At 32.5% G+C, this 26545-nt stretch overlaps 2 protein-coding genes across 2 annotated transcripts; one reads left to right on the top strand and one right to left on the bottom strand.

Annotated features, from left to right (window-relative positions):
• The first annotated feature begins 333 nt into the window (after positions 1 to 333).
• LOC11424772 (transcription factor bHLH18) lies at positions 334 to 5246 on the top strand. Its single transcript, XM_003604252.4, has 4 exons — positions 334 to 465; positions 578 to 1147; positions 4181 to 4558; positions 5056 to 5246. The coding sequence occupies exons 1-4, from the start codon at positions 430 to 432 to the stop codon at positions 5125 to 5127; spliced, it is 1056 nt and encodes a 351-aa protein (XP_003604300.2). The 5' UTR covers positions 334 to 429; the 3' UTR covers positions 5128 to 5246.
• A 16591-nt stretch (positions 5247 to 21837) lies between these two features.
• On the bottom strand, positions 21838 to 22639 carry LOC11420501 (ethylene-responsive transcription factor ERF084). Its single transcript, XM_003604260.4, has one exon. The coding sequence runs from the start codon at positions 22637 to 22639 to the stop codon at positions 22016 to 22018; it is 624 nt and encodes a 207-aa protein (XP_003604308.2). The 3' UTR covers positions 21838 to 22015.
• Positions 22640 to 26545: the final 3906 nt, after the last annotated feature.

Raw genomic sequence — 26545 nt, 5'->3', positions numbered from 1 at the left:
AAAAAATATTATTCTAATTTACTTTCACAAGATGGTGAAAAATGTGACTATCAAAAAAGGTGATTCTCCACCACTTGTATTTTTGCATAATTCAGTGTTACAAAGTGATGATAATTCAGTGTGAATACAACTTGTCTAGGTCAGTCTTTCCCTCTGCTCTATGGGTCTCATAGTTATAGATGTCCCTCATTCACACATGGTCCCATTCCAAAACATTGATCCAACGGCTGATATCAAAATAGCATGAAAAACGAGCAATATCATGTCCCCATCAATTTCACATCTACATTTATTTATAGATGTCCCTCATTCACACATGGTCCCATTCCAAAACATTGACCTAACACATTATTATTCCTCTTGTGCAAATAAAAAACATCACAAGACAAACACAAAACTTTGCTCAAGTTAGCTCAATTCAATTTTCCAATGGAGGAGTCATGGGAAAATTTTCATCTTGACATGGTAAAAATATTATTATTTTTCTTATATATTATGCATAGATACTTTAATTATTTCTGTTATTTGTCACACTGTATATAATTTTGTTATAAAAAAAATGAATTAATTGTTGTAGGAATTGGATTGTGGTGATGATTATTTCATAGATGATTGTAACAACCTTAACATTGATGGTGATGATTTTATTAGAGAGATTTTATTACAAACACCAGAAGGTTTAATCTCTTCAGAAAGTGATCATTCATTTTTTCATGTTCAAACTGATACTGTTACCGTTAATGTTAACGGTGGTGTTGAGGTTGTTGGGAACACGGTTAAGAGTAAGAGTTCAAACTCAATTGTGTCTCAACAACATCAACCACAAGAACAAGAACAACAACATGGTTTGAAATCGAAAAAGGTTCCTCGTAAAAGTTCTTCTCCAAAGACATATATTTTGTCTTTTGATAATTCAACTATGATACCAGCTACACCAGAACCTTGTGTTAATTTGAGTTCTAGGAATAAACGTAGCCGTGAAAGTACTCAAAAAGCTGAAGTGAAAACTAATCAACAAATCAATGGAGTGAAGAAAGGTAGAAGCAGTTCACAATGTATTGATCATATAATGGCAGAGAGAAAAAGGAGACAAGAATTGTCTGAAAAATTCATTGCACTTTCGGCTACTATTCCTGGATTGAGCAAGGTAAATTTGTAACTACGCTATTTAATTTTACTCCATTTGTCTTGTAATAAATGCAGTTCCTAATTTCATATGTGCACTATTAATATATTATATTTTAATCATATTTTTCTACTATAATATATGAAAACAAATGATAACATGAAATGTTGGGATTGATCATAGTTTAAAGTCTACAAAATCATATTGTAAACTTTTTTAACTATTTAATTAGATTTTACTACAATCGGATTTACAAAATCATATCATATGCTTTGTGCTTTTTGAATGATGTGTTTTTTTTTTTAAGGCAAAAATGAAATATATTAAATTGATAATGCCCCATAAGCATCACAAAGGGTGCTTGAAATGAGATTAAAGAATAAAGATCTAACCATAATGTAACCAAAATCAACAAATAATAAGCTCAAGTGTTGGTAACAAAACTCATACAAGTGATAGGGCTACGCCACTAGAGCTAAAGATCAAAAGACAAAGCAATATATTTCGCTTTTAACAATGAGAAGGTTAAAAGTTTTATTTTGTCGAGAAGATGACGAGTCACAATATGTTTATTTTGAAAAATTCGAGAGTTTCTTTCGTTCTAAATAATCACACAATAGCTAGCCACATTGGATGTAAACTAGACTGAAGTTTCTTTGAGTATCCTCCTAAATTGTTAAATTGGAGAACTTGCTCAAAGATACGCAGTGGAAAGACTATTGAATCCCTAATGTTTGATGAATAAAATACCAGAGTTCATCGAAGACCAAACAACTCAAAAAAAGATGATCGACGTTTCTGCATCCACCTTAACAAAGAGTATTTGTCCTATTTCCGAAACACATACTAATTTAATACTTTTATTTAATCTTTTGAAATATAAATTAAATTACTTTATTTTTTATATACATTTTTATATAAAAAAAAACAATTAATTCAACGTAAATCAATAATTATGTGATTTTGATAAAGCTAATGATCCATCAACACCCTTTCATCCGTCCACCCTTCTACCACTGCCTATGTGGCAATTCTTTTTTGTCTCATTTAACCAAAATAAAAAAAAAATAAAAAAAAAGTACAATCTCTTTCTTTCTATGTACCTCATCACATCAGCCCATCTTTCTTCTCCGTTTGGCACGCTCCCACCGCCGCCGCTCTTTCCTCACTGTCTCCTCGACCGGCCTCGATGACCCTCTCCTCCCCATCCATAATCTTTTTTATGCTACTATTACACCGTCCTCTTTTAGTGAGAGAGAGAGAGAGATAGGGAGATTAGATGTGAAAGAGAGAGAGAGAGAGAGAGAGAGAGAGAGAGATGAGATGCAAGATTCGGCATCAAAGCCAGCAGAAACGAGGCGGAGAAGCGACGGAGGTGGGCTGCGTGTCCATTACCATCGACGGCACGTGTTCTATGTTCTAGTGATGAGATCCGATGCTTATATGAAGGAGAAAGGTGGTGGTGGCGAGGCAAGACGATAACGTGAGAGATATTGTGATGTAGGTGGCGTGCGGCGGTGTTAACGTACGGTGGTCAGTGAGTGAAAGGAGGAGGTGGTAGGTGGTGTTGAAGGGGAGAGAAGAGAGAGAGGGAATTGGATGGAAGAAAGAAAGAGAACGTGGAAAAACATGAATGGACAAAACTATCCTTAATAAAATTAATTAAAAATGTCATAGAGAGGTGTACAATAAAATTTGCCACCTAAAGTTGTTTACCAATCATTACTCTTTTGATAATCATGAAAAGGAACACCGATAACAACGATACTCCACTTTCTCTAAAAAAACAATGATTCTCCTCTGAATCCTTCGGTCATATACCATGCCCCATACTATCTTAGTATCTTATGTAGATGACTTTTTGTACCAATAATTTAAAAAAATGCATTAACTTTTTGGTACAACACCCATCATAAAACACGTGATGGTACTTTTTTTTATATATAAAATATGGTTTTATTGTTAAAATCACATGTGGACAAAACAAAATAAATAAAGAGTTATTCAAAAAATTTGAATAAGATCATAAACAATCTCTTTCAACTAAATAAAAAATATTGGATTTGAATCCCATTCGTGGATGCAATGACGTCAAATAGTTTGAGGAGAGGTTTGTTACTTTTCGTAGTTTCATATAGATATTAGCTTTTGTAATTGTGCGTAAAAGATATCTGATTAAAAAATAAATAAAATTTAAAGTGATACGTCCTCCGTTCTTTTTTAAGTGTCTCTTTAGGGTGAATTTTTCGTTGTTATTTAACTATCTTTTTTGTATTTTAAGGGTATGATTTGTTACTTTTACCTTTTTCAGTAAAACTAATTAATGATATCTATTTGGAAAATTAAAGTTTATTTTTTTAAACAAAGTTTGTTTTTTTTTAAACAAAATTTGTTTATTGTTATCTTCAAATTTAAACAAAATTTTGTTCCAATCAATGATTTCAAGAAAAGTTAAAATTCTATAAATAAAATGAGTAACAATTGTTAAAAATTTCAAGTGTGACTCTAGCATTAGTTGAAGCCTTAACTTTGATTAAAGGAGTTGGAAGAAAGTTAATTTTTCTTAACTTTTGATAAATGTGAAGTTGAAATAATTTTTATATTGACTTACAATAATTAAAATGATGTGCACAATATTTATAAAATTGACAATTGTTTGTTATGAGAGAGGGCGCAAAAAATAGGAATTTGTTGGAGAAAAAGATAATAATTGGTTGTTAAAGGAGAAACATAACATATTAAATTTATTGGAAAGATAAAGTGTGTGAAATACGAATTTATTGGTGGTGGATTAAAATGAGGGTATAATAGGAAGAAAATGTGCAAAAATACACATCGCTATTTTGGTGTTAATTTTTTAAAAAGACACTTAAAAAGGAATAGAGGGAGTATATTAGAAGGAAGGCGAAGAAATTTTGGTGTTCAGCTCATAAATCAAACCTAAATCCTTTCAAACAAGTCATACTTTAGTAGAGTTTATTAACCATTAAGTTCAATCATTTACTTATTTAAGAAATATTATAATATTAAAATTTTACGATTCCTTCTTTATAGATGGACAAGGCTTCATTACTTCGAGAAGCGATTGATTATGTGAAACAACTTAAAGAACATGTTGAAGAGCTCGAGAAACAAGACAAAAATGTTGGTGTCACGCCGGTGATGGTTCTCCGACAACCTTATTCATGTGGAATCAATGAATACACAAATTCTGGTGAAACAAGTTGTGGTGATGATTGTAACCATCATATCCTTCCAGATATTGAAGCAAGAGTCATTGGAAAGGAAGTGCTTATTGAAATCCATTGTGAGAAACAAAATGGAATTGAGCTCAAATTACTTAACCACATTGAAAATCTTCAACTCTTTGTCACTGGTAGCAGTGTCTTGCCTTTTGGGAAATCTGCTATTTCCATCACTATTATTGCTCGGGTACGCATTAGTAAAACAAATATATATTTATTAGGATATACCTACTTTTTTTTTTTAAATGAGTATTTTAACATGTGATAACTTAAAAGTGATTATTCCCTAAAAAAAAAAAAAACTTAAAAGTGATTATAAGTTACATGTTGTTAAAATACACTTTCATAAAAGTTAGTAGATGTACCCTAACAAATTCTAATTATAGATGGATTTTGCAGGGTTTGATTGTTTAATTTATACACACTTTCAATGTATAAAAGTTTTACACATACATCAAATGATGTATTGTCGCATCAATTAATGAAACATGACAAATCATGTGTTTTTAACTCATTAAACTATGTGACAACATATAATTAGATTGAATGTATGTGTAAAACTTTTATACGTTCACGTATATAAACTAAACTCGTTGATTTTTTTTTTTTTTGTGTTGTTAAACTCTTGGATTGTATAAGATGATAACAAATTGAAGTATATATTACTTTAAATTTATATTGCAGATGGGTGATGAATGCATAGTGACAATGAATGATCTAGTGAAAAGCATTAGACAAGTGCTCTTGAAACCTTGAAGAAGATGCTAAAGTGATCTGTACTAGTGTATCAAATAAAAAAAAACAAGTTCTATTGTGTGAAATTTCATGTTTTGAATTATAGGCTCTTTTTTAGTGTTAATTTAGTTTTTGTTTCATTATTGATCTTCTAATAATATACTACTTCCTCCGTTTTAAAATGAATGTCGCTTTAGTCAATTGAACACAGATTAAAGAATGAAATAAAGTAGTCAAATGTCATAGCAATTTTACCAAATTATCCTAATCAACTATTGATTTATTTTTCATTAAAGAAAAAATAATACTTTGAAAGTAGTGTAACATAGTATTAATTGAAGGGTACAATTGAAAAGAAAAATTTATTATTGCATTGGAAACTGAAAGTGACATTCATTTTGAAACAATTTTTTTTGCTAAAACGACACTCATTTTGAAATGGATGGAGTAGTATGTAAAGAATGGACAATGCTTGCTTACTAATGACATTGAGGGTTAATCCTTAATTAATTGATGAGTGTATTTAACATCGTACTTTATTACTGTCCTAGACAGTCCATAAACAAAAAAGTACGATGTTTAACATGAATTTATTGCTCAGAAATTTCTCTAAACATTTTGTTATTATCTGAAAAGGAATATTCTTTTTACCAAGTTATCAGAGACATGAATCAAAAACAAAGACAAACAGGCAAGATTGTTCGTGGGTCCAATTAAGTATATCGACCAGCTATTGGACCACGCACGTTTGAAAGAAATTGTGGATCTTTATAGCTCTTCAATATACAATTTCAAGTAAATAAACAAGAGTTTTCATCACTTCCTTGAAAATAATAGTAAGAGTTTTCATCACTAAAGTTATTGCTAGAATGATGCATCCACGATCTCGAGTTGTTGTTAGTAAAGTTTACACGCAGTTTTACGCTATAATATATTTTATTTGTTGATTTAAGATCAGATGGTTTGATTTAAATTTGGTTTTACATAGAAAAACAATCTAGACCATTTATTTTAATCAGAAGGCTCACAATTGTAACTGACGCAGTTACAACATGAAATCTCATTTCATCACTTTGAGGGGAGTGTGGTCAGTGGCGGAGCCAGGAAATTTATAGAGCACGGGCGAAAAATTTATCACAAATTCACATGTGAAAATATATAAACAGTCATAAATCGATTTTTTTTTTCTTTTTTAAATTTAAACTTTTTTTTCCTCAAAAAAATCGAAATAAAAGAGGTTTATCATTTTGTCAACAAAAGTACAATTTAAAATAGGTTATTAATTGAAATTGACCATGTAATATACGTGAAGTCTGAAAATTAACCTTGTATATAAAATCACATGTATTCTGACCATGTAATTCGAGATTTTTATTATTTATAACCTGTAATATACGAGAAGTCCAAAAAAGCAACCGAGAGATTGAATTTTTTCATGATTTCTTAGAGGCGAGTTATGGCTTTACACAAAAAAAAATATAAATTTTCGACAAACGACAAACTAATTATGAATTTTTAAAGTGTCAAAAGCTCAAAAAACAAAACAACGGCAATCTCGACCTATAAATCGAATATTGAGCTCATTATTTGCAGAGACATCTATAAAAGTACACAAAAAGAATCTGTAAAGTTTCATAGTATTTCGAAGTCGTTTATTTATTTTGATTTTTCAACCAAAACATACAAAATTGAAATTTTGTTCCACATGACTAGAACATGATTAGAACCTTCACAATGAAATTTTGTAGTTTTCAAACGAGATACAAATTAATTATAAGTTAGTTTAAGAAATTCATAATTATGAGGGAATAAAAATTCATAATTAATTTATCCCTAGTCGAAGAAATTTAATTTTTTGTGTAAAGCTATATTTTAACGTGCTAAACATGTATGAAAAAAATAGTGAAAAAATTCAACCTGTAGGTCACATTTTTAGACTACATGTATATTATAGGGTGGCCAAAAATAAGAAGAAATTCAAGTTACAATGCTAGAATATATATTTCATATTTTATTGGATCATTTTTCAGACATAAAGTAAATTACAGGGTCAATTTGAACAATTAACCTGTTAAAATAAGAGAGATGAATCCGACAATAGTGTGTTAAATAAAATTCCGAGACCTATTTGCGTGTAAGAATTTTTAGATTGCCCAAATTTTTCTTTTTATAAATGTATTAATGGACTTTTGGATTGGATCTAATGTGCAAAAATACTACTATCAATGTTGATTGCCTTACTACATAAAATATCAACCACAGTACAATGGAGTACTAGTTATCAATATTGCAAAAATGTGTTTCAGTGTTATTATCAACTCCATTGTAAACATTATATTTACTATTAATATTACTTACTATGTTGTTTTGCATCAAGGATATGCGAATTGTCAAACGTGCCAAAGCAATGCAAAATGCTAGTTGACATGACAAAGGAAAAAAAACTAATTAAAAGTGTAAATTGTAAAAGAATAATAATAATAATAATAATAATAATAATAATAATAATAATAATAATAATAATAATAATAATAATACGGAAAACTGGAAAAAAAAATGATTGAGAATGGGATATTAGAATGATTTTTTTTAACGAAGAGATATTAGAATGATTTTGTTACGTTCTCGTGAGTTTAGTCAATTGGTAGGAACATTGCATAAGAGAGGTTGGGGTTCAAATCCGGAACACCCACTTCTCCACATTTAACATGTGCGAGCTTCAGCCACTAGACTACTTGACAAAAAAAATTTTAAAGTAATTTTTTGTTAAAAATAAAAACAAAAACAACATAAGAGTGTTTTTTTTAAGGAACAACATACAGTGTTTTAGTGGGTGTATGTATATATAATATATTAAGAAAACACGAAAACCTAGGAGTTCGCTTGATCAATCCTTAGGATTCAAATAACTCAATTTTCTCCCATGAATTATATGGGTTAATGGATTGGTTTGATCTTCTTTGATAAAACTTGGATAAAGTTGAGCCAAAAGATCCCGAATCAAGATAAATTCATGAGAAAGTGAGATTTCTTTGGGATCTACTCCGACATTTAAAAATAAACAAAGTTTGCAATTATATCTTTTATTATTAACATAATTTAAATAGATAGAATTAAGCTTTTGATAAAATGCAAATGAGAGTGAGTCTAACCTCCTCTTTCAAATGAGAATATGTTTACTATCTCATTTATTTATGTTTTAGATGGAAGTTTTAATTGGAGAAATGATATTTGAACAACCACATTTGAATAACTTTTGTGATAATTTTCTTTCTCATACTCATATTATCATTTTACTTTATCTCTCTATTGCTTTGATTTTTGTGTCACTACCTAATTTTTTTTATATAATTTAATTGTCTAAAAGATTATCACAAGAAATGATTGTTCATATAACATTGCTCTTTTAATTGATGGAGTTTTATTATATGAGTTTTGAGATTCAATGATTGAGATTGAAATATGTGATCTACTGCGGATGAAGCATTTAAAATCGTGGTCCATTAATTTTAGCCAATACTTTTAGTTGAAATCATACATGCTTATCCTTATATAATTATTACAATCATTTCAGCTTTTTACACTTTTCACTTCATTAATTAACTTTTGAGGGAACAAATAAATTGTTAGTCGAAATTATAAATATCGATTAAAAAGTCTCATTATTTCACTTCACTATATAATGTCGTTTGCAACTACAATATTATGTATTAAATTAAATAAATATTGGTTACAAATATATGTAATACTATCATGATCCAAACGTGTTAAATAATTTTAACTTCTAGTTATACGTTATTGATGCTGAATGTGACATCTTCAATGTCTACTTAACAATTTCAATCGACATATTATAAGTCCAAATCACCAAAACAGACACGTATTGATGGTCTACGAGAAATGATATTTGAACATCTATTTTGTGACAATTTTTGTGACAATTTTATCTTTCATATTCACATTATTTTTCACTTATCTCTCTATTGTTTTGATTTTTGTGCAAATATCCACTTTTTCTTTGTAAATTATGGCTGTCACATAAGTTGTCAACCAGATGGTTGTTCAAATAACACTCCTCTTGATCTACCTCACATGCTAATTACACGTGCCTTTCTATTTTTATGTGTCGTTCTACGTGCATGGACCGGGTTAAGATAAGAGAAGAAAATGAACCATAGAGCTAAGCCATATGAGACAATAATATTTTCAATATATTTCCTATAAAAAATCAATAGAATCAATTAAAATACCACGGCGCAGTCAGAAAATTGACTTTTTAAAAAAGTTAATTTTGATCTTAATGTTTGATTCATTTTTAAATTGTTGATTACTGATTAATGATCAATTGTAATTCATCTAGTAATGTTTGCAACATCTTGGATTTACAGGTACTATTTTATCGTTGGAATCTTTAACATGCAAATAGAGTTGATGATATTATGTGATAGTCTTAAGTGTTACACTTTGTGGGGTGTTACCCTTAAAACAAGGTAGGATAAAATTAGAGTAAATGTAGTCTTGTTAATATGATGAATTGATGATACTATGAGGACTGAACGTGTTAAGTTCATCAGAAAAATCATTTTCATTTTCATGACTTCACCATAGAAATTTCCATTGGTTCAGCTAAATGAAAGGGATTTTGTCAAAAAAAAAAAAAAAAACTTAAATGAAAGGCCGGATGTCTATTTCAAAAAAAAGAAAGAAAAGAAAGGAATGTCGGCATATGCCAACAAAGGATTAGGAACAATAATAATTTCAAGATAATAATATTCAATCCAGGTCACAAATTTCTTTAAACTTTGTATAGGATTGTTAAGTCAATACTTGCTTGCATTTGCAATAGTGAAAATTGTGTTCCTCTGATATACATTTTTCCGATATTATTTTATTTGCTTTATTGTAGTATTTGCATTCATTTTTCTCATACATGCAAGGTATTTTATTTTACTAAATTGTTTTGAGTTATGTGTGTAACAGTGGTGGTATTTTATAGATTTTTTAGAAGACTTTTGTTTATTTGATTGAAAACACACACAAAATTAGTGCAAGTGATTAATTACAAATAAAAATTGAAAGAATTCTCAATGCCTCAAAAACAAATTCAAGGACAGTGTTATAAAAACAACTCATTTTTCTGTATAAAAAGGACAACTTTTTTCTCCATTTTAGATAGGAACTTATGTAAGCTCTTATACATCATAAGATATTTGTGTCTGGATATACATAAAAAATGATTTAAAACTGGTATTTTTCAAATTTTGTGCGTAAAATGTTTTATCTCTCTATTTATTTTTACTTAAAATAAGATATTCATTCATTCAAATCGTTAAATTATATATCAAAATTAACACAAATTACATGTTGTTAAAACTGAAAAGGAAGAGTAATTATTTTGGTTAATACATAAAACAATAAAATTTAATATTTTATTTTCCCGGGGAAAAGTGATAATATATGGAGTACCATTTATTTAGAAGAGTTTTAGTGATATGCATGCAGTGTCGTCGTGAAAAAGTTTTAGACATGCATTAAATTATTATATATTGTCGCATCATTTAACGAGTTTAAAACACGGGCTATGCTATATGTAGCGACAGAAAGTCTCGCTAATATCCCACGAATTATGTTTTATAAGCTTTTGCCGTTTTCCATTTCACAGTTATTACTCTTTACCTTTTTTTTTTCCACTCAAAACTTGGTCACCAACTACATATGAAGACACATGAAGGCTGAAGCAAACACTGTATGCTGAGAAAAAGACAATAAGCAAATGCAACTTTGTCACGTCTCTAAACTTTGGTAATTAAAGAGAACCAATAAAATAATACAATAAAGAGAATCATGGTATGACCAAAAAGAAATAAAACAAGGAAATCACCGTTTTTAAACTTTTCTCGTGTGATATTCGTGAAACTTTTGTCGCGATGTTAAGCATTTTCCTTAAAACACATAATATATGCATAGTTATTATGTATTGGGTACTACGAATGTTTTTTATAAAGATTAATCAGATGTTGATGCGGATGATCTTTATTACTTTTTTGCACTCCTCAATTAAGATTTTTAATTTCTTGAACACTTGAAGAGCTTCACTTTTGAACTTGATCGTGTATAGACACAACATTATGGTATATTCACATGTTTTCTTCTAATTTTTTGGAACAAAGTTTCATATGCTTCTAAAATATAGATGGTTATACCTCATATGCCAGATACTACATTTGAGCCTTCGAACCGACTTTTCAGTTCCTATTTCAATCACAAGAAGTTCATGTGCTTCCAGATAAGATTGTAGTTCTTCAATCTTTATAGCTCTCATGTCCTTGGATTATTACTATAAAATCAGATTCAAAGATCAGAGATCGCATTATCTTTTCAACAACAAGATTTCATTTTGATTCACCGTAACAAAGAATTTTGAGAAGTAATATTCATTGATCATCTTATCTTCCTCCATTAACATAAGTTCATACTTTCTTATTGTAGATTCAACCTTTTCTCCTCCATCATGGCACATTTCTAATATATCTCAGGTTACCTTTGAAATTTTCTCAAAGTGATGTGTATCTTCATTTTGCTCAATTTAGAATAAAGCATTACAATTTTTCATCTTTTAATCTCCGAACACTGCTACCTGAACATTTGTGGAATTTGCCAGCAATTCTTCATATCCATTCTGAACAATCTCAAGAACTTCTTGAGCTCCAAACATCGACTTCATCAGAACACTCCAACGTTTCCAGTTGCTTTAATCAAGAATCAAAAGATTGAATGTAAAACCACCATTCACATTCATGATTTCCATGCAAAAACCTTTTAAAATCACACACTCTTCACTCGTGTTTCCCAGAGATAGATCCCCTCATTATTCTCTCGTGTTTCCCATAATCAAACTAGTACTCTCAATGACAATTGTTTATTGCAACTATTGTTTCTTCCAACGCAATCAATCTATGTAAAGAATGGTGAAAAGAGAAATTGATGATGAAATTGAGAGATAAAGTATTTCTGTTGTATTAATTCTCATACCTGAATGAAAAATGTGATTACAACTTAACTTATTTATTGTGAGTCCTTATTTATCGAGAATCCTTAAAGAGTGTCCTTAGAAGACTCATTAGCAAGACCCTTTGAGTTAAAGCTGATAAGTTCATATTGTAAATTTAGATTGTGATTCACTTCGTACTTGTTATTCCGCACATGAGAAATCGATATTGTGGAAAAGACAAAAAAAAGGTCTTCGTTGAGAGTCAGTTAATAGTGTTACTTGATTTCTAAGAAAGATTTACATAGCTATAGATACAAAAAAAAAAAAAAAAAAAAAAAAAAAAAAAAAAAATTGGGTATACACACAACAATGATAAAAATTAAATAATAAAAAAATTGTAAGTATTTATCCATAATTAATTTTTCTTTTGGCCTTTTCAATCCCGTTTAATCATCTCTTCTACATGAAATGTCAATTACAGAAATAAAATCGAGTGAGATATGTCATGGTATCCGTGCAGCATAATTATGAAAGGGTTGGTGCAACCTAGACATTTGTGCCATAATAAAATAAAACAAGTACTAAATTCGTTGCATTGTGCTTAGGGGTGGACAACGGTCGGATTCGGACGGTTTCGGGCCGAAAATTGACAATCCGAAGCAAACCACGGTTGGAAAAATTCAGCCCACTTCCGTCCATTGGTGTATACGATTTTGTCGGATGACGGTTTCGTCGGGTATCGGTTTTAGATGGGTGAGTTAAAGCGGTTCCGAATCAATAAAAAAAAATGATCTTGGAGAAGAAAAACTCAGACATTACCATAACAACATACATGAAAGAAAAAACCCATAAACATCTTCAGCATAAATTGTTGAATAACAAGTGAAAAATTGTTACAGATAAACTAAAGTATTTTCTTTTTTTGTTTTGTTTTGTTTAGTGTAGAACAAATTGTTGCAGATAGAATATTAGTGAAAAATAAAATAAAATAGGAGAAGAACATCTCTTTGAAACAAATCTTATGTAAAAAGAACGGATCTGGAACATATGAAACTCGATCTGATGCGAACGAGGAAGACGATGTTTGGTGAATGAAGTAAAATATTGAAAGGGATGAGAAGGAAAACTGATGAAGAAGAGAGAAATGGAGTTCCATATTCTGAATGAAAGAGAAGAGATGGTAGCTAGGTGGAGTAACGAAAGAGAGAGTAAAGTGCAAATGTTAATTCCATGGCTATGGAAACGACGTAGACTGAGGTGCACTACATTCCTATATTTCACTAAGGTACTTATGACTAGTTTTAATGATTTATCTATTCTTAGTTGGAATATAAGGGGTGCCGTTAATAAGGAGGGTAAGAGACAAACCCGAGTCCTTATTAAAAGATATAAACCTTTACTTGTTGTTCTTATGGAGACGCACTCTCAGTTTTCTAGAGTTAAAAATTTCTGGTGTAACCTAGGCTATGAGAATTGTGCAATTTCTGAAGCTCGTGGACACTCTGGAGGTATATGGATATTAAAATCTCAAAATTGCACATATGATATTGAGATTATAGATAACTATTTTCAATCTATCACTATAGCTCTAGAAAAGGATAGAGTAAGGTGGTACTTGTCAACTATTTATGCTAGCCCTCAGGTTACAAATCGTGATCATCTTTGGTCCTATTTGAATTGCTTACGACCTCATCTTAATGGTCCTTGGCTTCTTATGAGTGATTTCAATGAAATTCTTCTTCCTTCAGAAGTACGTGGAGGAGAGTATTCACTATCAGGTGCTACTAAATATGCTGATATGATTGAAAAATATCGGTTGCTTGATCTTGGTGCTACTGGTAGTTCATTTACTTGGTACAGGAAAGGAGCAGGATACCAAAGGATAGCTAAGAGACTGGATAGAGCTCTTGGAGATTGTGATTGGCGCACTATGTTTCCGGAAGCTTATGTGGAGAACCTGATTCGTTGCTATTCTGACCATAGACCAATACTTTTAAGGGGCATTGGTTTTATCCCTAATAGAAAGTCAAGACCCTTCCGATTCCAAGCAGCCTGGTTAACCCATGCTGATTTCCCTATTGTAGTAACCAATGCTTGGGGCCAAGGGAATCATCATATATCTCATCGCCTTGACAAGGTTAGAGCTGATTCCATTGTTTTCAATGAAGAAGTGTTTGGTAACATCCTGAAAAGGAAAAAAGAGATTGAGGGCCAACTTAAATATGTTCAAATGCAACTAGAGAGGGTTGACTCAATTAGACTTAACATGGAAAAGGCTAACTTGCATAAAGCATACCAGGAAGTCCTAAAACAAGAAGAGCTCCTTTGGTATCAAAAATCTAGAGAAAAGTGGGTGAAGTTGGGGGATAGAAATAACAAACTTTTTCATACCCAAACAAGATCCAAGGACTCCATCTTGATGATGGCTCGTGGTGTACTAGTGATGAGAAACTTCAACAGGTAGCTATCACTTACTATCGTGAGTTATTCCATAAAGATGATTATGTTACTCCTCAAAGCTTGTCAGTTGAGTTATTGCCGCAACTTAACCAACATGGGCGGAATACTATCACAACACATGTGTCTAAGGAGGAAGTCAAATATGCTATTTTTTCAATGCAATCATATAAGGCACCTGGTCCAGATGGTTTTCAACCTCTTTTCTTTAAACATTTCTGGAATGTGGTGGGAAATGATGTTTGGTGTTTGATTAGAGATGCTTTTAATAAGGGGTATATTGATGAACATATAGCAGGGACTTTACTGGTTCTTATTCCTAAAGAGAACAACCCTACAAGAATAAAGAACTTCAAGCCTATCAGCTTGTGTAATGTTATATTCAAGACTATAACGAAGGTTATGGTCAACAAGATTAGACCTTATCTAGATGACCTAGTTGGCCCTTTTCAAAGCAGTTTTATCCCAAGAAGAGGTACGACTGATAATGCAATTATTGCTCAAGAAGTTGTCCACCACATGCACATATCTAGAGCAAAAAAAGGTACATTAGCTTTTAAAATTGATCTTGAAAAAGCATATGATAGATTGGATTGGAATTTCCTTGAGCTAACCCTGAATGAATATAATTTTCCTACATCAACAATATCCCTTATTATGAGTTGTGTGAAAGCTAGTAACTTGTATATCCTTTGGAATGGTGCAGAGACAGAAACATTTAAACCAACTCGTGGACTCCGACAAGGTGACCCTCTTTCCCCATATTTATTTGTGTTGTGCATGGAGAAGTTGGCTTTGAGCATCCAAAGCAAGGTTGATAGTGGTGCCTGGAAACCAATTCATATCTCTAAAGATGGCCCTGGTTTGTCTCATCTTTTGTTTGCCGACGATGTCATGCTTTTTTGTGAGGCGACTACTGAGCAAGTGATGGTGGTTATGGAGACTCTCGACCAATTCTGCCAAGCATCTGGGTTAAAGGTGAATTTAACTAAATCCAAAGTTATGTGTTCTAAAAGAGTTGAAGAGTCAACGAAGAGAGCTATTCAATCTGTGTCATCGATACGATTTGTTGCTAACCTATGACATTACTTGGGCTTTCCTTTGGTCCAAGGTCGTGTCTCTAAAGCAACTTATGAGCATATTATTGAGAAAATGCATCGAAGATTATCAGGTTGGAAAGGCAATCTACTCAATAAGGCTGGTAGAGTTTGCCTAGCTAAGTCTGTCACAACATCAATGCCAATTTACAACATGCAAATCCACTATTTGCCTCAAAATTTATGTGACCAAATCGATAGGATCACAAAGAGCTTCATTTGGGGTGGTAATGGAGTAGAGAGAAAATGGAACTTAGTCAAATGGGCAACAATAACATCACCTAAGAAGTATGGAGGATTGGCTATCCGTGAAGCCCGTTTATCAAATATTGCTCTTCTTGAAAAACTTATTTGGAGCATTCTTCATGACAGGCATAAACTTTGGGTTAAGGTGCTTTCACATAAATATATTAAACAAGGATCAATTTGGAACACCGAAGTTGGCATAAACATTTCCGTAGTTTGGAAAAGTATTTTAAAGGCATTGGAAGCATTGAAAAATGGTTTCCGATTCCGTATTGGTGACGGTTCCTCCTCATTCTGGTACCATGATTGGACAGGATTGGGGGTTTTATGTCACTTGGTTGATTTTGTCAACATTTCAAATATTGTTCTATGTATTAAGGATGCAAGTAGCTATGGTTCATGGGATTGGAATAAGATGATGACTATTGTCCCTGATAATGTCCAAATGTTGGTTGACCAACACACACCGCCTTCATTCTTCAATAGTGTGGTTCCTGACAAATGGATTTGGGGAGTTTCCAAACAGGGAATTTATTCTTGTTCGTCGGCCTATGATTGGATTTTGGAGCAACATAGGAGTTGGGATACAAGTGATAATTGGGATTGGATATGGAAGTTGAAAATTCCTAGAAAAATTCAACATTTCATTTGGGCTTGTATGCATAAAGCCATTCCGACCAATTGGCTTAGACACCATTGCAACATGGCTAATGCAGCAACTTGTCAACGATGTTCAAAAAGAGAAGAGGATGTTATGCATTGTTTGAGGGATTGTCGAGACTCTCGTTATGTTTGGGCAAACTTGCAAATACTTGAATCTCCTGGGTTCTTAAGTTATCAAACTCCTAATACTTGGCTAAAACACATGGCTACTGGACCAACAAGTTTAAAGTTTGTTGCTACTATATGGTGGATATGGCGCTGGAGGAACAACATTGTTTTGGGTGATAAAACTTGAAAAGCTAGTGATGTGATCCGACAAATTAACCTCATGGTTGAGGATATGATTTTGTTATCTACAATTGATTCATGTGCAGCTAATAATAGAAGCAAGGTCAAATGGAAAGCTCCCCCATCGGGTAAATTTAAACTTAATGTGGACGGAAGTTGTGACCAAAGTGGTGTCATCGGTTCAGGAGGATTGATTCGAGACGCTACAGGAAATTGGGTGGCAGGATTCTCATCTAATGATGGTTGCGGTGATGCGCTTATTGCTGAGTTGTTTGGAATTTATAACGGTTTGGTCTTGTTGATAAACAATTCGGTGTTGCATATTGAGTGTGAGACAGACTCCACTGAGATCATAAACCTACTTATGGACAGACAATCTCACTCATTTCATACTTATGCTTCTCTACTAGCTAAAATAACAAGTTTGTTGGATCATCTCCCAGGTTTGGTGTTCAAACATGTGCTCCGTGAAGGCAATGTATGTGCAGACTTTTTGGCTAGGTTGGGGAGGAACTCTACTCTTGGAATAACAACTTGGGTGACACCTCCTGATGAGCTGATTTCGTTGCTCAACTTTGATGTTTTCGATTTCTAGTTAGCTTTTGTTTTTTGTTTTTTTGACCTTCACCAAAAAAAAAAAAGTGCAACCCTTTATTCTACACACTTACCAAAACTGCAATCTTAGCCATTCATTTTCTATTGATAATTGTCAATAAAAATCTAACGATGCTTGTAAGCTGAGATAAAGTGTCTTGGAAGGCGGTCGGATTAGGATTTCGATGGATTTGGATTTTCAGTCCGCATCCGCCCATTGCTAACTGTGTAGAACCGAACATTCAACTTGTTTCACCCGTGTACCCGTTATTCACCCGCCCGCTTGCCAGTTTTCTCTTGCGGATGAATTGGGTTCGGACGGTTCGGCTTTTTCTGTCCACCCCTAATTGTGCTGGTCTTCACCTCTCCTTTGCACTCTCAAGTTCTGGAAAGTTTTTCTCATACGACAACTGTCACTGCCTCTGCCAAATGCAAATATTGTACAATCGTATGATCAATGATGGAATTGGAATATAACATTAACAAACCAAAAATTAAGTATAATTAATTTTTCAAATCTTCTTCTAACAAAACAAAATTCTTAATGATGATTGGTGATGGTTCAGAGGAATTTTTTAATTTGTTGAATTTTTCAAATAGATTATCAAATTAGCAAACTTAGGCTTTTAGTTTTTTATTGAAAAATAATCAAACATATCAAGTATTTGATTTGGTTGAATTTGATTTTACACAAATTGTTTGGTTTAATCGGAATTAACCAAACTAACTCGATCATATGTTGGTTACAATGATCAACTCAAGTGACAAAACTAAAAAAAAAAATGCACATTTTTTCCTACTCTCTTCGAAATTGCATGAAGACTGAAAAACCAAGAAAAACACAAATCTTCAAATCATCGGTTATCCCTCGTTTCCAAACACATCATCTCACTTGTTTCCTCGCTCTCATGGATGCATCATGTTGTACCATCGAGTTAGTGACCACCAACGACACTTCTTGAGCCACAATCGATCAAATCTCGTAAAAAATGTTGCAAATCTTCCTCCACCCGTCCTGGACCATCCATCTCCTCGTAAAACAATCAACAAGAGAAAACCAAATTGAAAACAATCACAAATTTAGTGGGAAGAAGATGAAAGAAAAGGGCTCAATCGTTACCACTAACATTAACCACACATTTTTCTCTCGGTGACGATTCTTCATCTTCTTTGTTGGCTTGCACTCTTTTCATTTTCGCCCTCTCTCTCACAGGCGGATCAAAACTAAGTTTTAAACGTGTCTAAAAAATAGTGTCAAAATTTTGTTTAATAAATTAAAGACTGTGTACTATTTCACCTAAAATAACAGTTGTAGTAGTTTTGTTTGGTCTAATTTTATTAGTTCAAGTTCATTTGTAACATTAACAATTGACAATTGAACCACCGAATTCTCTAACATTTCATTCTTATAGAGTTCCTTCGTATGCAAAATTTCATTAAATCTTTTTTCGTGGATATAGCCATATGTAGATCCGCCCATGCTCCCTCTCTTCTTTGGGTTATCCGACAAGAGCTGGGGTGTTTGGACAAACTAGGTTTTTTTGTAAGATTAAGACATACACTCCATTTTTTTTTATTGAAAAAGCTATATTACAAGTACTTAGGTCAACTGCTAGGTTGATCAGGAACTCGGTCATTTTTTAAAATTGAATTTCGTCACCTGAACCAACAAATAATGGGTCAGTTTGTAATAATTTGGATCTATTTTTTGGACCAAACCATAAATTTACTACTAGTATTATGCAAGTTGATTTTGTTGGACTCATTAAAGTTGCTTATATCCACCAACGCCTCTAAGCACAAATTTCTTAGGCAAATCTTTCTTTCTTGGTGGCATTTAACATAGGAAAGTATAAAACTTTCCCACCATGGATCAATTAATTTTTACCATTAGATTAAAAAGGAGTATGGATTTTATCATGATAATTTCCACATTATATTATTTTCTTTCACTTTCACATTGTCTTCAACATCTCGATCTCAAGTTTTTCACTAACTTTCAATGAAGAAGAACATCATTCTAAAACAACAACAACCTATTGAGTCCTTATTCTTACTTGTTCAACATCCTGACTAATAAAGTTCATGGTGAACAAAATGGGTTTTTTCAACATGCTCTAATAATGAAGAAAATAAGACAGACCCAGATCAGGAAAAAAAAAAGCTAAAAGATAAGGTTTTTAGAATGAAAACAAAGGAAATCAATGGAAAATAAACAATAACTACTGTTACTTCCTTAAGATAAGTAAACCTCATTGCAACAAGGAGCACAAATCATGCAACTTTTCCTGTAATGCTTGCACCTATCTAACAATGAAAATTTGAATCAAAATGAAAGCTTTGAGGAAAATAGTGGAAGAATGAGAAATGCCCATATTTCATTTTCCCAAAATCGAGACCTTCAATGACATAAAGGGTGAAGGAGAGTTGAGCTAGATTTGTTTGAAGGAGAATTGTTGGTGTGGTGCTCAAGAGACGGTGGTGAGAGAGATTAGGAGGAAAGAGAATGGTTAGGGAATGAAAAACAATCAAGTGCTGAGAGAGCATCATAGTACTATGTACTTTATTTGATCAAGTGGTTAAAATCAAACTGACCCATGATGAGAAAGGATTCACCTTTCCTATGTTAAATGTCACATTCTTTCTTAGGAGAGTCAAACTCAAACTAATTACCAAGAGTTAAAATATATACTTTTATTTACAAGAGTAAAATATGGTGAAAAGACATGAATTTCTCTCCTCAATTCTGACGCACCAATGTGTTCTACCAAGAGTAAAATATATAAAAAAAAATTGACAAGAATAAAATATATGCTTGATAGCAGAGCTTTAAATAGCAGTATCCCTTTTTTCTTTTTATCAAGAAGAAATGAAAAACAAAGTCAAACTATGATCTCAAGTGAGCAACTCCAAGAGCATCATCCAGAAAGGAATGATGTAATTGAGGAGGACAAACAATCCAAGACTTTAGAGTATCCGAAGAAGAAGCACCATGCTTAGCAAGTCAATCTGCACACTCGTTACCTTGACGGAGGCTGTATGATGAAAATTAACAATCCAATATCGATGTTGCAGGTGGACAATCTAACTAATCAGAAGAGCATGAAGATGATGAGCTTGGACATCCGACATAATTAAATAGCAATATCCTTTGAAGTCGCATTCTGATTATATATTGTAAAAAGTAATGGTCAAAGTCAAACGATCAATGCGGCCTAAAGTACAATTGTATTGCAATTTTGTGAGCATAATAATTCATATAGTGCTCGTTACCAAGTGTATTTTTGTCAAAATTACAATCACTTAATCTCTCTAAGTTAATTCAAGGCTTAATAGCAATTTCGTAGGACGGTGTTGTAGTTTTTTTTTCTTAAGGAGTAATAATCGCAACTTCGTAAAAGTAAAGGGCGAAAACTGATATCAAACCTTAATTATTTTTTTTGTTACAAGCCTTAATTCAAACATGATAATACATTTATTATTTATTTCAAACAATGTATTCACACTGTGAGTAACAAAAGTTGAAGGGTGGTACATAGAGCAGCCCTCATGAATAATAAGAGTTGATTGAGAATCTGACTTGATCGTGACATAGACAAAGTTGCTATAGTGAATAGTAATCTAGGAAAAAGAAAAGAAACTTACCTCGCAATCTAATTCCATTTAAGAGTAGAAGGAAAAAAAATTATAATAATATAAATTAAACAATATTTTCCTCATAAAACAAAGTCATCCTTCCATTCATATAAGTAGTTAACATAGTCATCATATTAATGCACATATTAATTCCTTAAAAAAAATCACAATACACATTCGAGTTTGACTCCCCGACTCAAGTTTTTCACATTCACAAAATCATAACATCAATAATCATTCGATCAAGATTGAACGATCAAATTAAAACTTATATTAAAATATAAACATAATTTTGACCATCTTAAAAGCTACCAATGTCTTAAATGTGTGAATATGAGTCCACCAAATTCCCATGATATTAGGGCTGACAATGAACCGAACCAACTCGAAAAGAGTGCGAGATTCGATAATTGATTCGTTAAACTTGATTCATGAACCTAATGAGTCGAACTTGAGTTTAAAATTAAGCTCGTTAAATAAATGAGTTGAACTTGAACTAAATATGGTTCGACTCGTTTGGTTCATAAACCAGTCCGGTGTGTGTACTGTGTGGGCGCGCGCTGCAGTAGTGATGTACGCTTCATAATTTTACTTTTTATTTTTTTTAAAATATGTTAAATATTTTTGACAAAAAAAAAAGGTTTGTGAAATATACAATTCGAGTAAACGAGCTGAACCGAACTCTTAGTGAACTTTAAACGAACCGAACTCGAGCTTAAAAAAAGGTTCGCTTCGAACTCGAGTCAAGTTTCGAACCGAACCAATTTTTATCGAATCGAATCGAACTCAGACAGGTTCAACTCGACTCATTTCTAGCCCTACATAATACCCATTTATAAAAATAAAAAAAATAAAAAAAAATAAAATAATAAAAAACATAACTAAAGCCCACAAAGCTATGAAGAAAAGAACTTCCAAGTATGACTATTCAACCTAGCTACATCACCATTCGAGTGCTTCTACCACCAAAGACACCATTTCCATTATCATTATTATCTCTTTCTCTTCTAACTTCAGGCACACCACTGAACAACTCTCCCACAGAACTAACAACACAACACTTCCTAACACTATTACGTACACTCTTCTTGTTCTTACCTTTCATATCAGACGAAGAAGAAGATGAAGTTGGTGATAAAGGTACCGGCAAAACCGAAGGTATCTTAAAATTTGTTCTTGCCTTAGAACCTCTCAATCTCCTAGCTGCCGCGTCGTAAGCACGCGCCGCCTCTTCCGCCGTATCAAACGTTCCTAGCCAGTGACGACATCTTCCGATTCTGTCTCGTATTTCAGCTGACCATCTTCCCCATGGTCGTTTTCTAACTCCTCTATAGTTTTTCTGTAAAGGGTTAGTGTTGTTGGTTTTGGTTGGTTCTGTTAGGGTTAGGGTTTTAGGGTTTGAAACACATGTTGAAGGTGTTGTTTTGTTATGGTGGGGTCCAAAGAGGATTTGTTCTCCGACAATAGCAGCGATTCCTTCGAGAGAAGGGTTGTGTTTTGGAAGGTTTAAGGTGGTGGTTATGGTTGTTGTGGGGTCGTGTGAGAAGCTTTCAATGTTCATGGTGATTATGGTGCCTAATATCAAAAGGTGTTTGTGTGTATATATATACACAATTTTAGTATAATCAATTCAAAATACTATAATATTGAGGCAAAAAAGGTTGTGCTAGTGATTGCTTTAAAAAATGGAAGATATGTAGGAGTAATTGAGTAGTGGACTATTGTATGTAAGAAATGTAGATTTTGCTGTCAATGTCGATAAGACCGTAATCCCTCATATTTACATGTTTGTCTTTTCTAGGCTGGCTCACTTTACGTAGGGATACCCCTTTTCGAAGGTCGTAAAGTTCTCTAGGGGCAGGATTTATTTAATAATAAGATTTTGCTATCTTGTGTCCTAAGTTCTTCTTTGTATCCATGAACTAAAACAATTATATATTTTCATTTTTAAATGTATAAAATGTTGGCACAATAATACTTAAATGTATCAAAATTATAAAATAGATGTATATTTTAGGAGGTCACTACTCTTAATATATATATTTTTTGTCTCAGGAAGAAGAAAAAAGTCAAATAAAATAGATGTATTTCGTTCAAATATTTAACCACGGAGCAATTTTCATCCGCACGTTTAACTGCGAGGTTTTGATAAAATTTGATGCATTATTAGTGTTGATATGATCTTTTGTAAGACTACATTGATAACACTTCTCATGTTTACCAACCAAACATGCAATAAACATAGCACTTAAACTTAAGGAAAATATTAAATAATACCTTTAAGGCAATAGTTACGAGGATAAAAATAAAAATATTATATTAAGAAATGGTGAAAAGTTATAAATTTAACTTTTTAAAGTTAAAATATTTTTGAATTCAACTTGTTAGCATAACCCCTTATTATTAAGAAAAGCCAATAATTTTGACTTATGAGTGACGAACCAATAAACTTTATTTCAACTCTTGTGTACTGCACTTTCCAATATGTTTGTTATAAATCTTTGCAAACAGATGGAAAGAAGATAAATCAACAGTGAATATGAAGAAGTTTAATTGTTGGTATGAGCAAACAGTGGAAATAATGAAAAAGCAACAAGATCAAGTGGTAGTATAGTATAGTGATAAATTGATGCGATACAATGAAGTGAAGGGAAGCGTCGTCAGGATGTCGTCAAGGAAAAGATTGTTTGACTGATATTAAGTAATTGCATTGCAATATTATCAATATGCATGAGTGATGATGAGATGAGATGATTGTACAAAAACTACAAATCTTTTTCTTTACTTAATAGGCATTGTGCAGATACATTGAAATAACCATAGGGGAAACACCTGATGGCAGACCCGTAAATCAGTGCGCATAATGCTGCTGAGATAAAAAAAAAAGTTTACAGTGGTAACATCAATTCTAATTTTTAATTAATATAATTGTATTTTAATGTTTTTTATTAACCCCTTGGTTACTAAAGAAAAAAGATGGATCTTATTTGGATGACAATAGTTTTTGACGACATTGTTTTTATTTATTTTTAAATTAATTATTCTTTTTCATCTAAATAATTTATTTTAATTATTTATTTGTTGTTCTCTCTCGTCTAAAATAAACTAAAGTCTACGTACAATAATGTCATCAAACATTAATGTCAGCCAAGTATTTTTTTAAAAAAAATGGTGATTCTAAGTAAAATATTACCAAAAGTTATTTCAATTAAAATTTGAATTTCTTACAAAGAGAGAGATCTTCATTTCATTATCAAAGAGTTTTGTTACAAAGAGATACAAGAGTTACAAGAAATTAGCTTTCGACAAACTCTTTAAGAACAAATCATAATTTCTACACTTTTCTCAAATCTTTTCATGTGACCAAGATACTCGATGATTTCTCTATCCAAGGTGTTACAATTGTTTCTCGGCCCTAGTTTCTATAACAAAAAGGACCGGCTCTTAGCCTTTTATTTCCTAAGGATTCTCTCTTTTGATAAACCCTAATTTTGCCTCAATCTCGCCTCTTATGTGTTTCCCATGTATTTCTATCCCGTGAATCTCTCCCCAAAAGGCACCGGCCCTTTCTCAACTCTAGATTCTGATGTGTTTCCATGCAATGAATCTCTTCATATTAAAAATGAGTTTCATATAAAATGGTTATAGTTACGTAAATTTCATCAAATAAGAGAATACATGTTGTAAAAGAAAGTGTCTGCTAGTACTATACATTATAGAGTTTTTTACTCCTTAATCCTCTTGTTCTAGGACAAACGAGGCGCTAATAGTATCGAGTAGTATTGAGTTGAACTTGGAGTTAAATAAGTGTAGTCAAAAGTTTCTCCAATCGAAAATTGAACTTCCTTCAAACGATTCATCTTTTATTCATTCACATATTAAATGCAATCACTTTTATCATAAAAAAAAATCTACAAAACTGTTAAAATTATTTATTAGTGCAGTGAACCATAGCATAAAAATAAGCAAAATACTCAATCCGATCTCAATTATAAGTAAAAAAATCATTTTTTAGATTCTTTGAATAACTTATGTTTTTAGTCTATATTACAAACCAAATATATTTATTATTCAATGAATCTAATAATTGAAATATTCTTATAATTCACATCGGAGGGAGTACTAAAAACAAAAACTGAATTTACACGTCTTATCTATGTTGTATTTATTTATTTATTTATCACACACTTCACGTGTGTACGGGTCTCATAAATCATCGCTTTCTTATGAAATGAGATTGCCTTTGATTGGTTGCAACGTTCCATCCCACGACCATATGTTAACTACAATTAACTACAACAAACCAACGTGCCAAAAAAAAGTAAGAAAATCACAACTAATATATGTCCACGATAAGTTGTTTTTTTTAGAAAGAATATATGTACAACCATTTTTTGATAATTTTTATAACAACTTTCTCTTTTATATTTACATTACATTTTTACTTTATCTCTGGATTGTTTTGGTTTTTGTATCAATATCTACTTTTATTTGTAAATTTATGATTTTTTTTAATCGCAATATATATATATAAGGGGATTAAAACTCAAGTATTACACCAAAAAGAGAAAATAAAAACACCAAAACCCCCCAAAGAAAAAACCACCAGCACCCTCAAAAAAACTGAAACCCCTAACAACAGCTCCTCAAAGAACCAACACTGCCGTCTGCCAACAGTGATCAAAAAGGCACCCGATAATGATGTTGCTTCAAACGATCAGCTTCGACCACCACTCAAATTTTGGTTTATCGGAGGAGACATCACAATAGCCTAAAAGGACCTGAGACACAAACTTGCTCCTGACCTAGAATCAAAAGCGTTTGGTCAACAAGACTCCTTACACAAGTCAAAAAGGCACCCCTCAACTCACGAACCACCGGAGCAGACACCTTAACCTATCCAAAAACTCGACCCACCAATAACCCGATGCCAAAATCCAAAGACAGAGAAAAGGCAGAACAATAGCGCAAAGTGAACCAGCTCGAACACAACAAAACCAGCCACCAAAACAACCTGCATCACCACCACCTGAATAGATCGGCGCACACCCCAACCCTCGGCTAGACAACCACAAACCACCACGATCCTTACGAAGACGAACGATCCGGGAGTTGCGAAGAAGGAGGATTAATCGTGAAAGACATGAACCCGTCGGCAACCAAGCAGTCAGGACGGCTTAAGGTGCAACAAACGACTACTCCGTCAACACAAAGCATGTACACACCTAGATCTTTCGAGCAACAACAACCAAGTAACTAAATCCTAATCCAAGAGCAGGAGGCCTCCAGTGGCAAGGCTTCGAAGGAACAAAAAGGCAACACCGACAAAACACAGCCCCGACAATACACATACACCGACTCAGAGAAGAAAGTGAACTACCAAAAATCTAAGGGAGATCTAGAAGGCCTGGACCCTAGACCCTTGACAGAACAAAACACCTAAAGCACAAACACTGCAAAACAAACA

Source organism: Medicago truncatula, chromosome 4 (assembly GCF_003473485.1).
Source record: "Medicago truncatula cultivar Jemalong A17 chromosome 4, MtrunA17r5.0-ANR, whole genome shotgun sequence".
NCBI classification, from domain to species: Eukaryota; Viridiplantae; Streptophyta; class Magnoliopsida; order Fabales; family Fabaceae; genus Medicago; species Medicago truncatula.
Note: the sequence above shows the minus strand (reverse complement) of the source record. Positions and strands in the feature narration are given on the sequence as shown.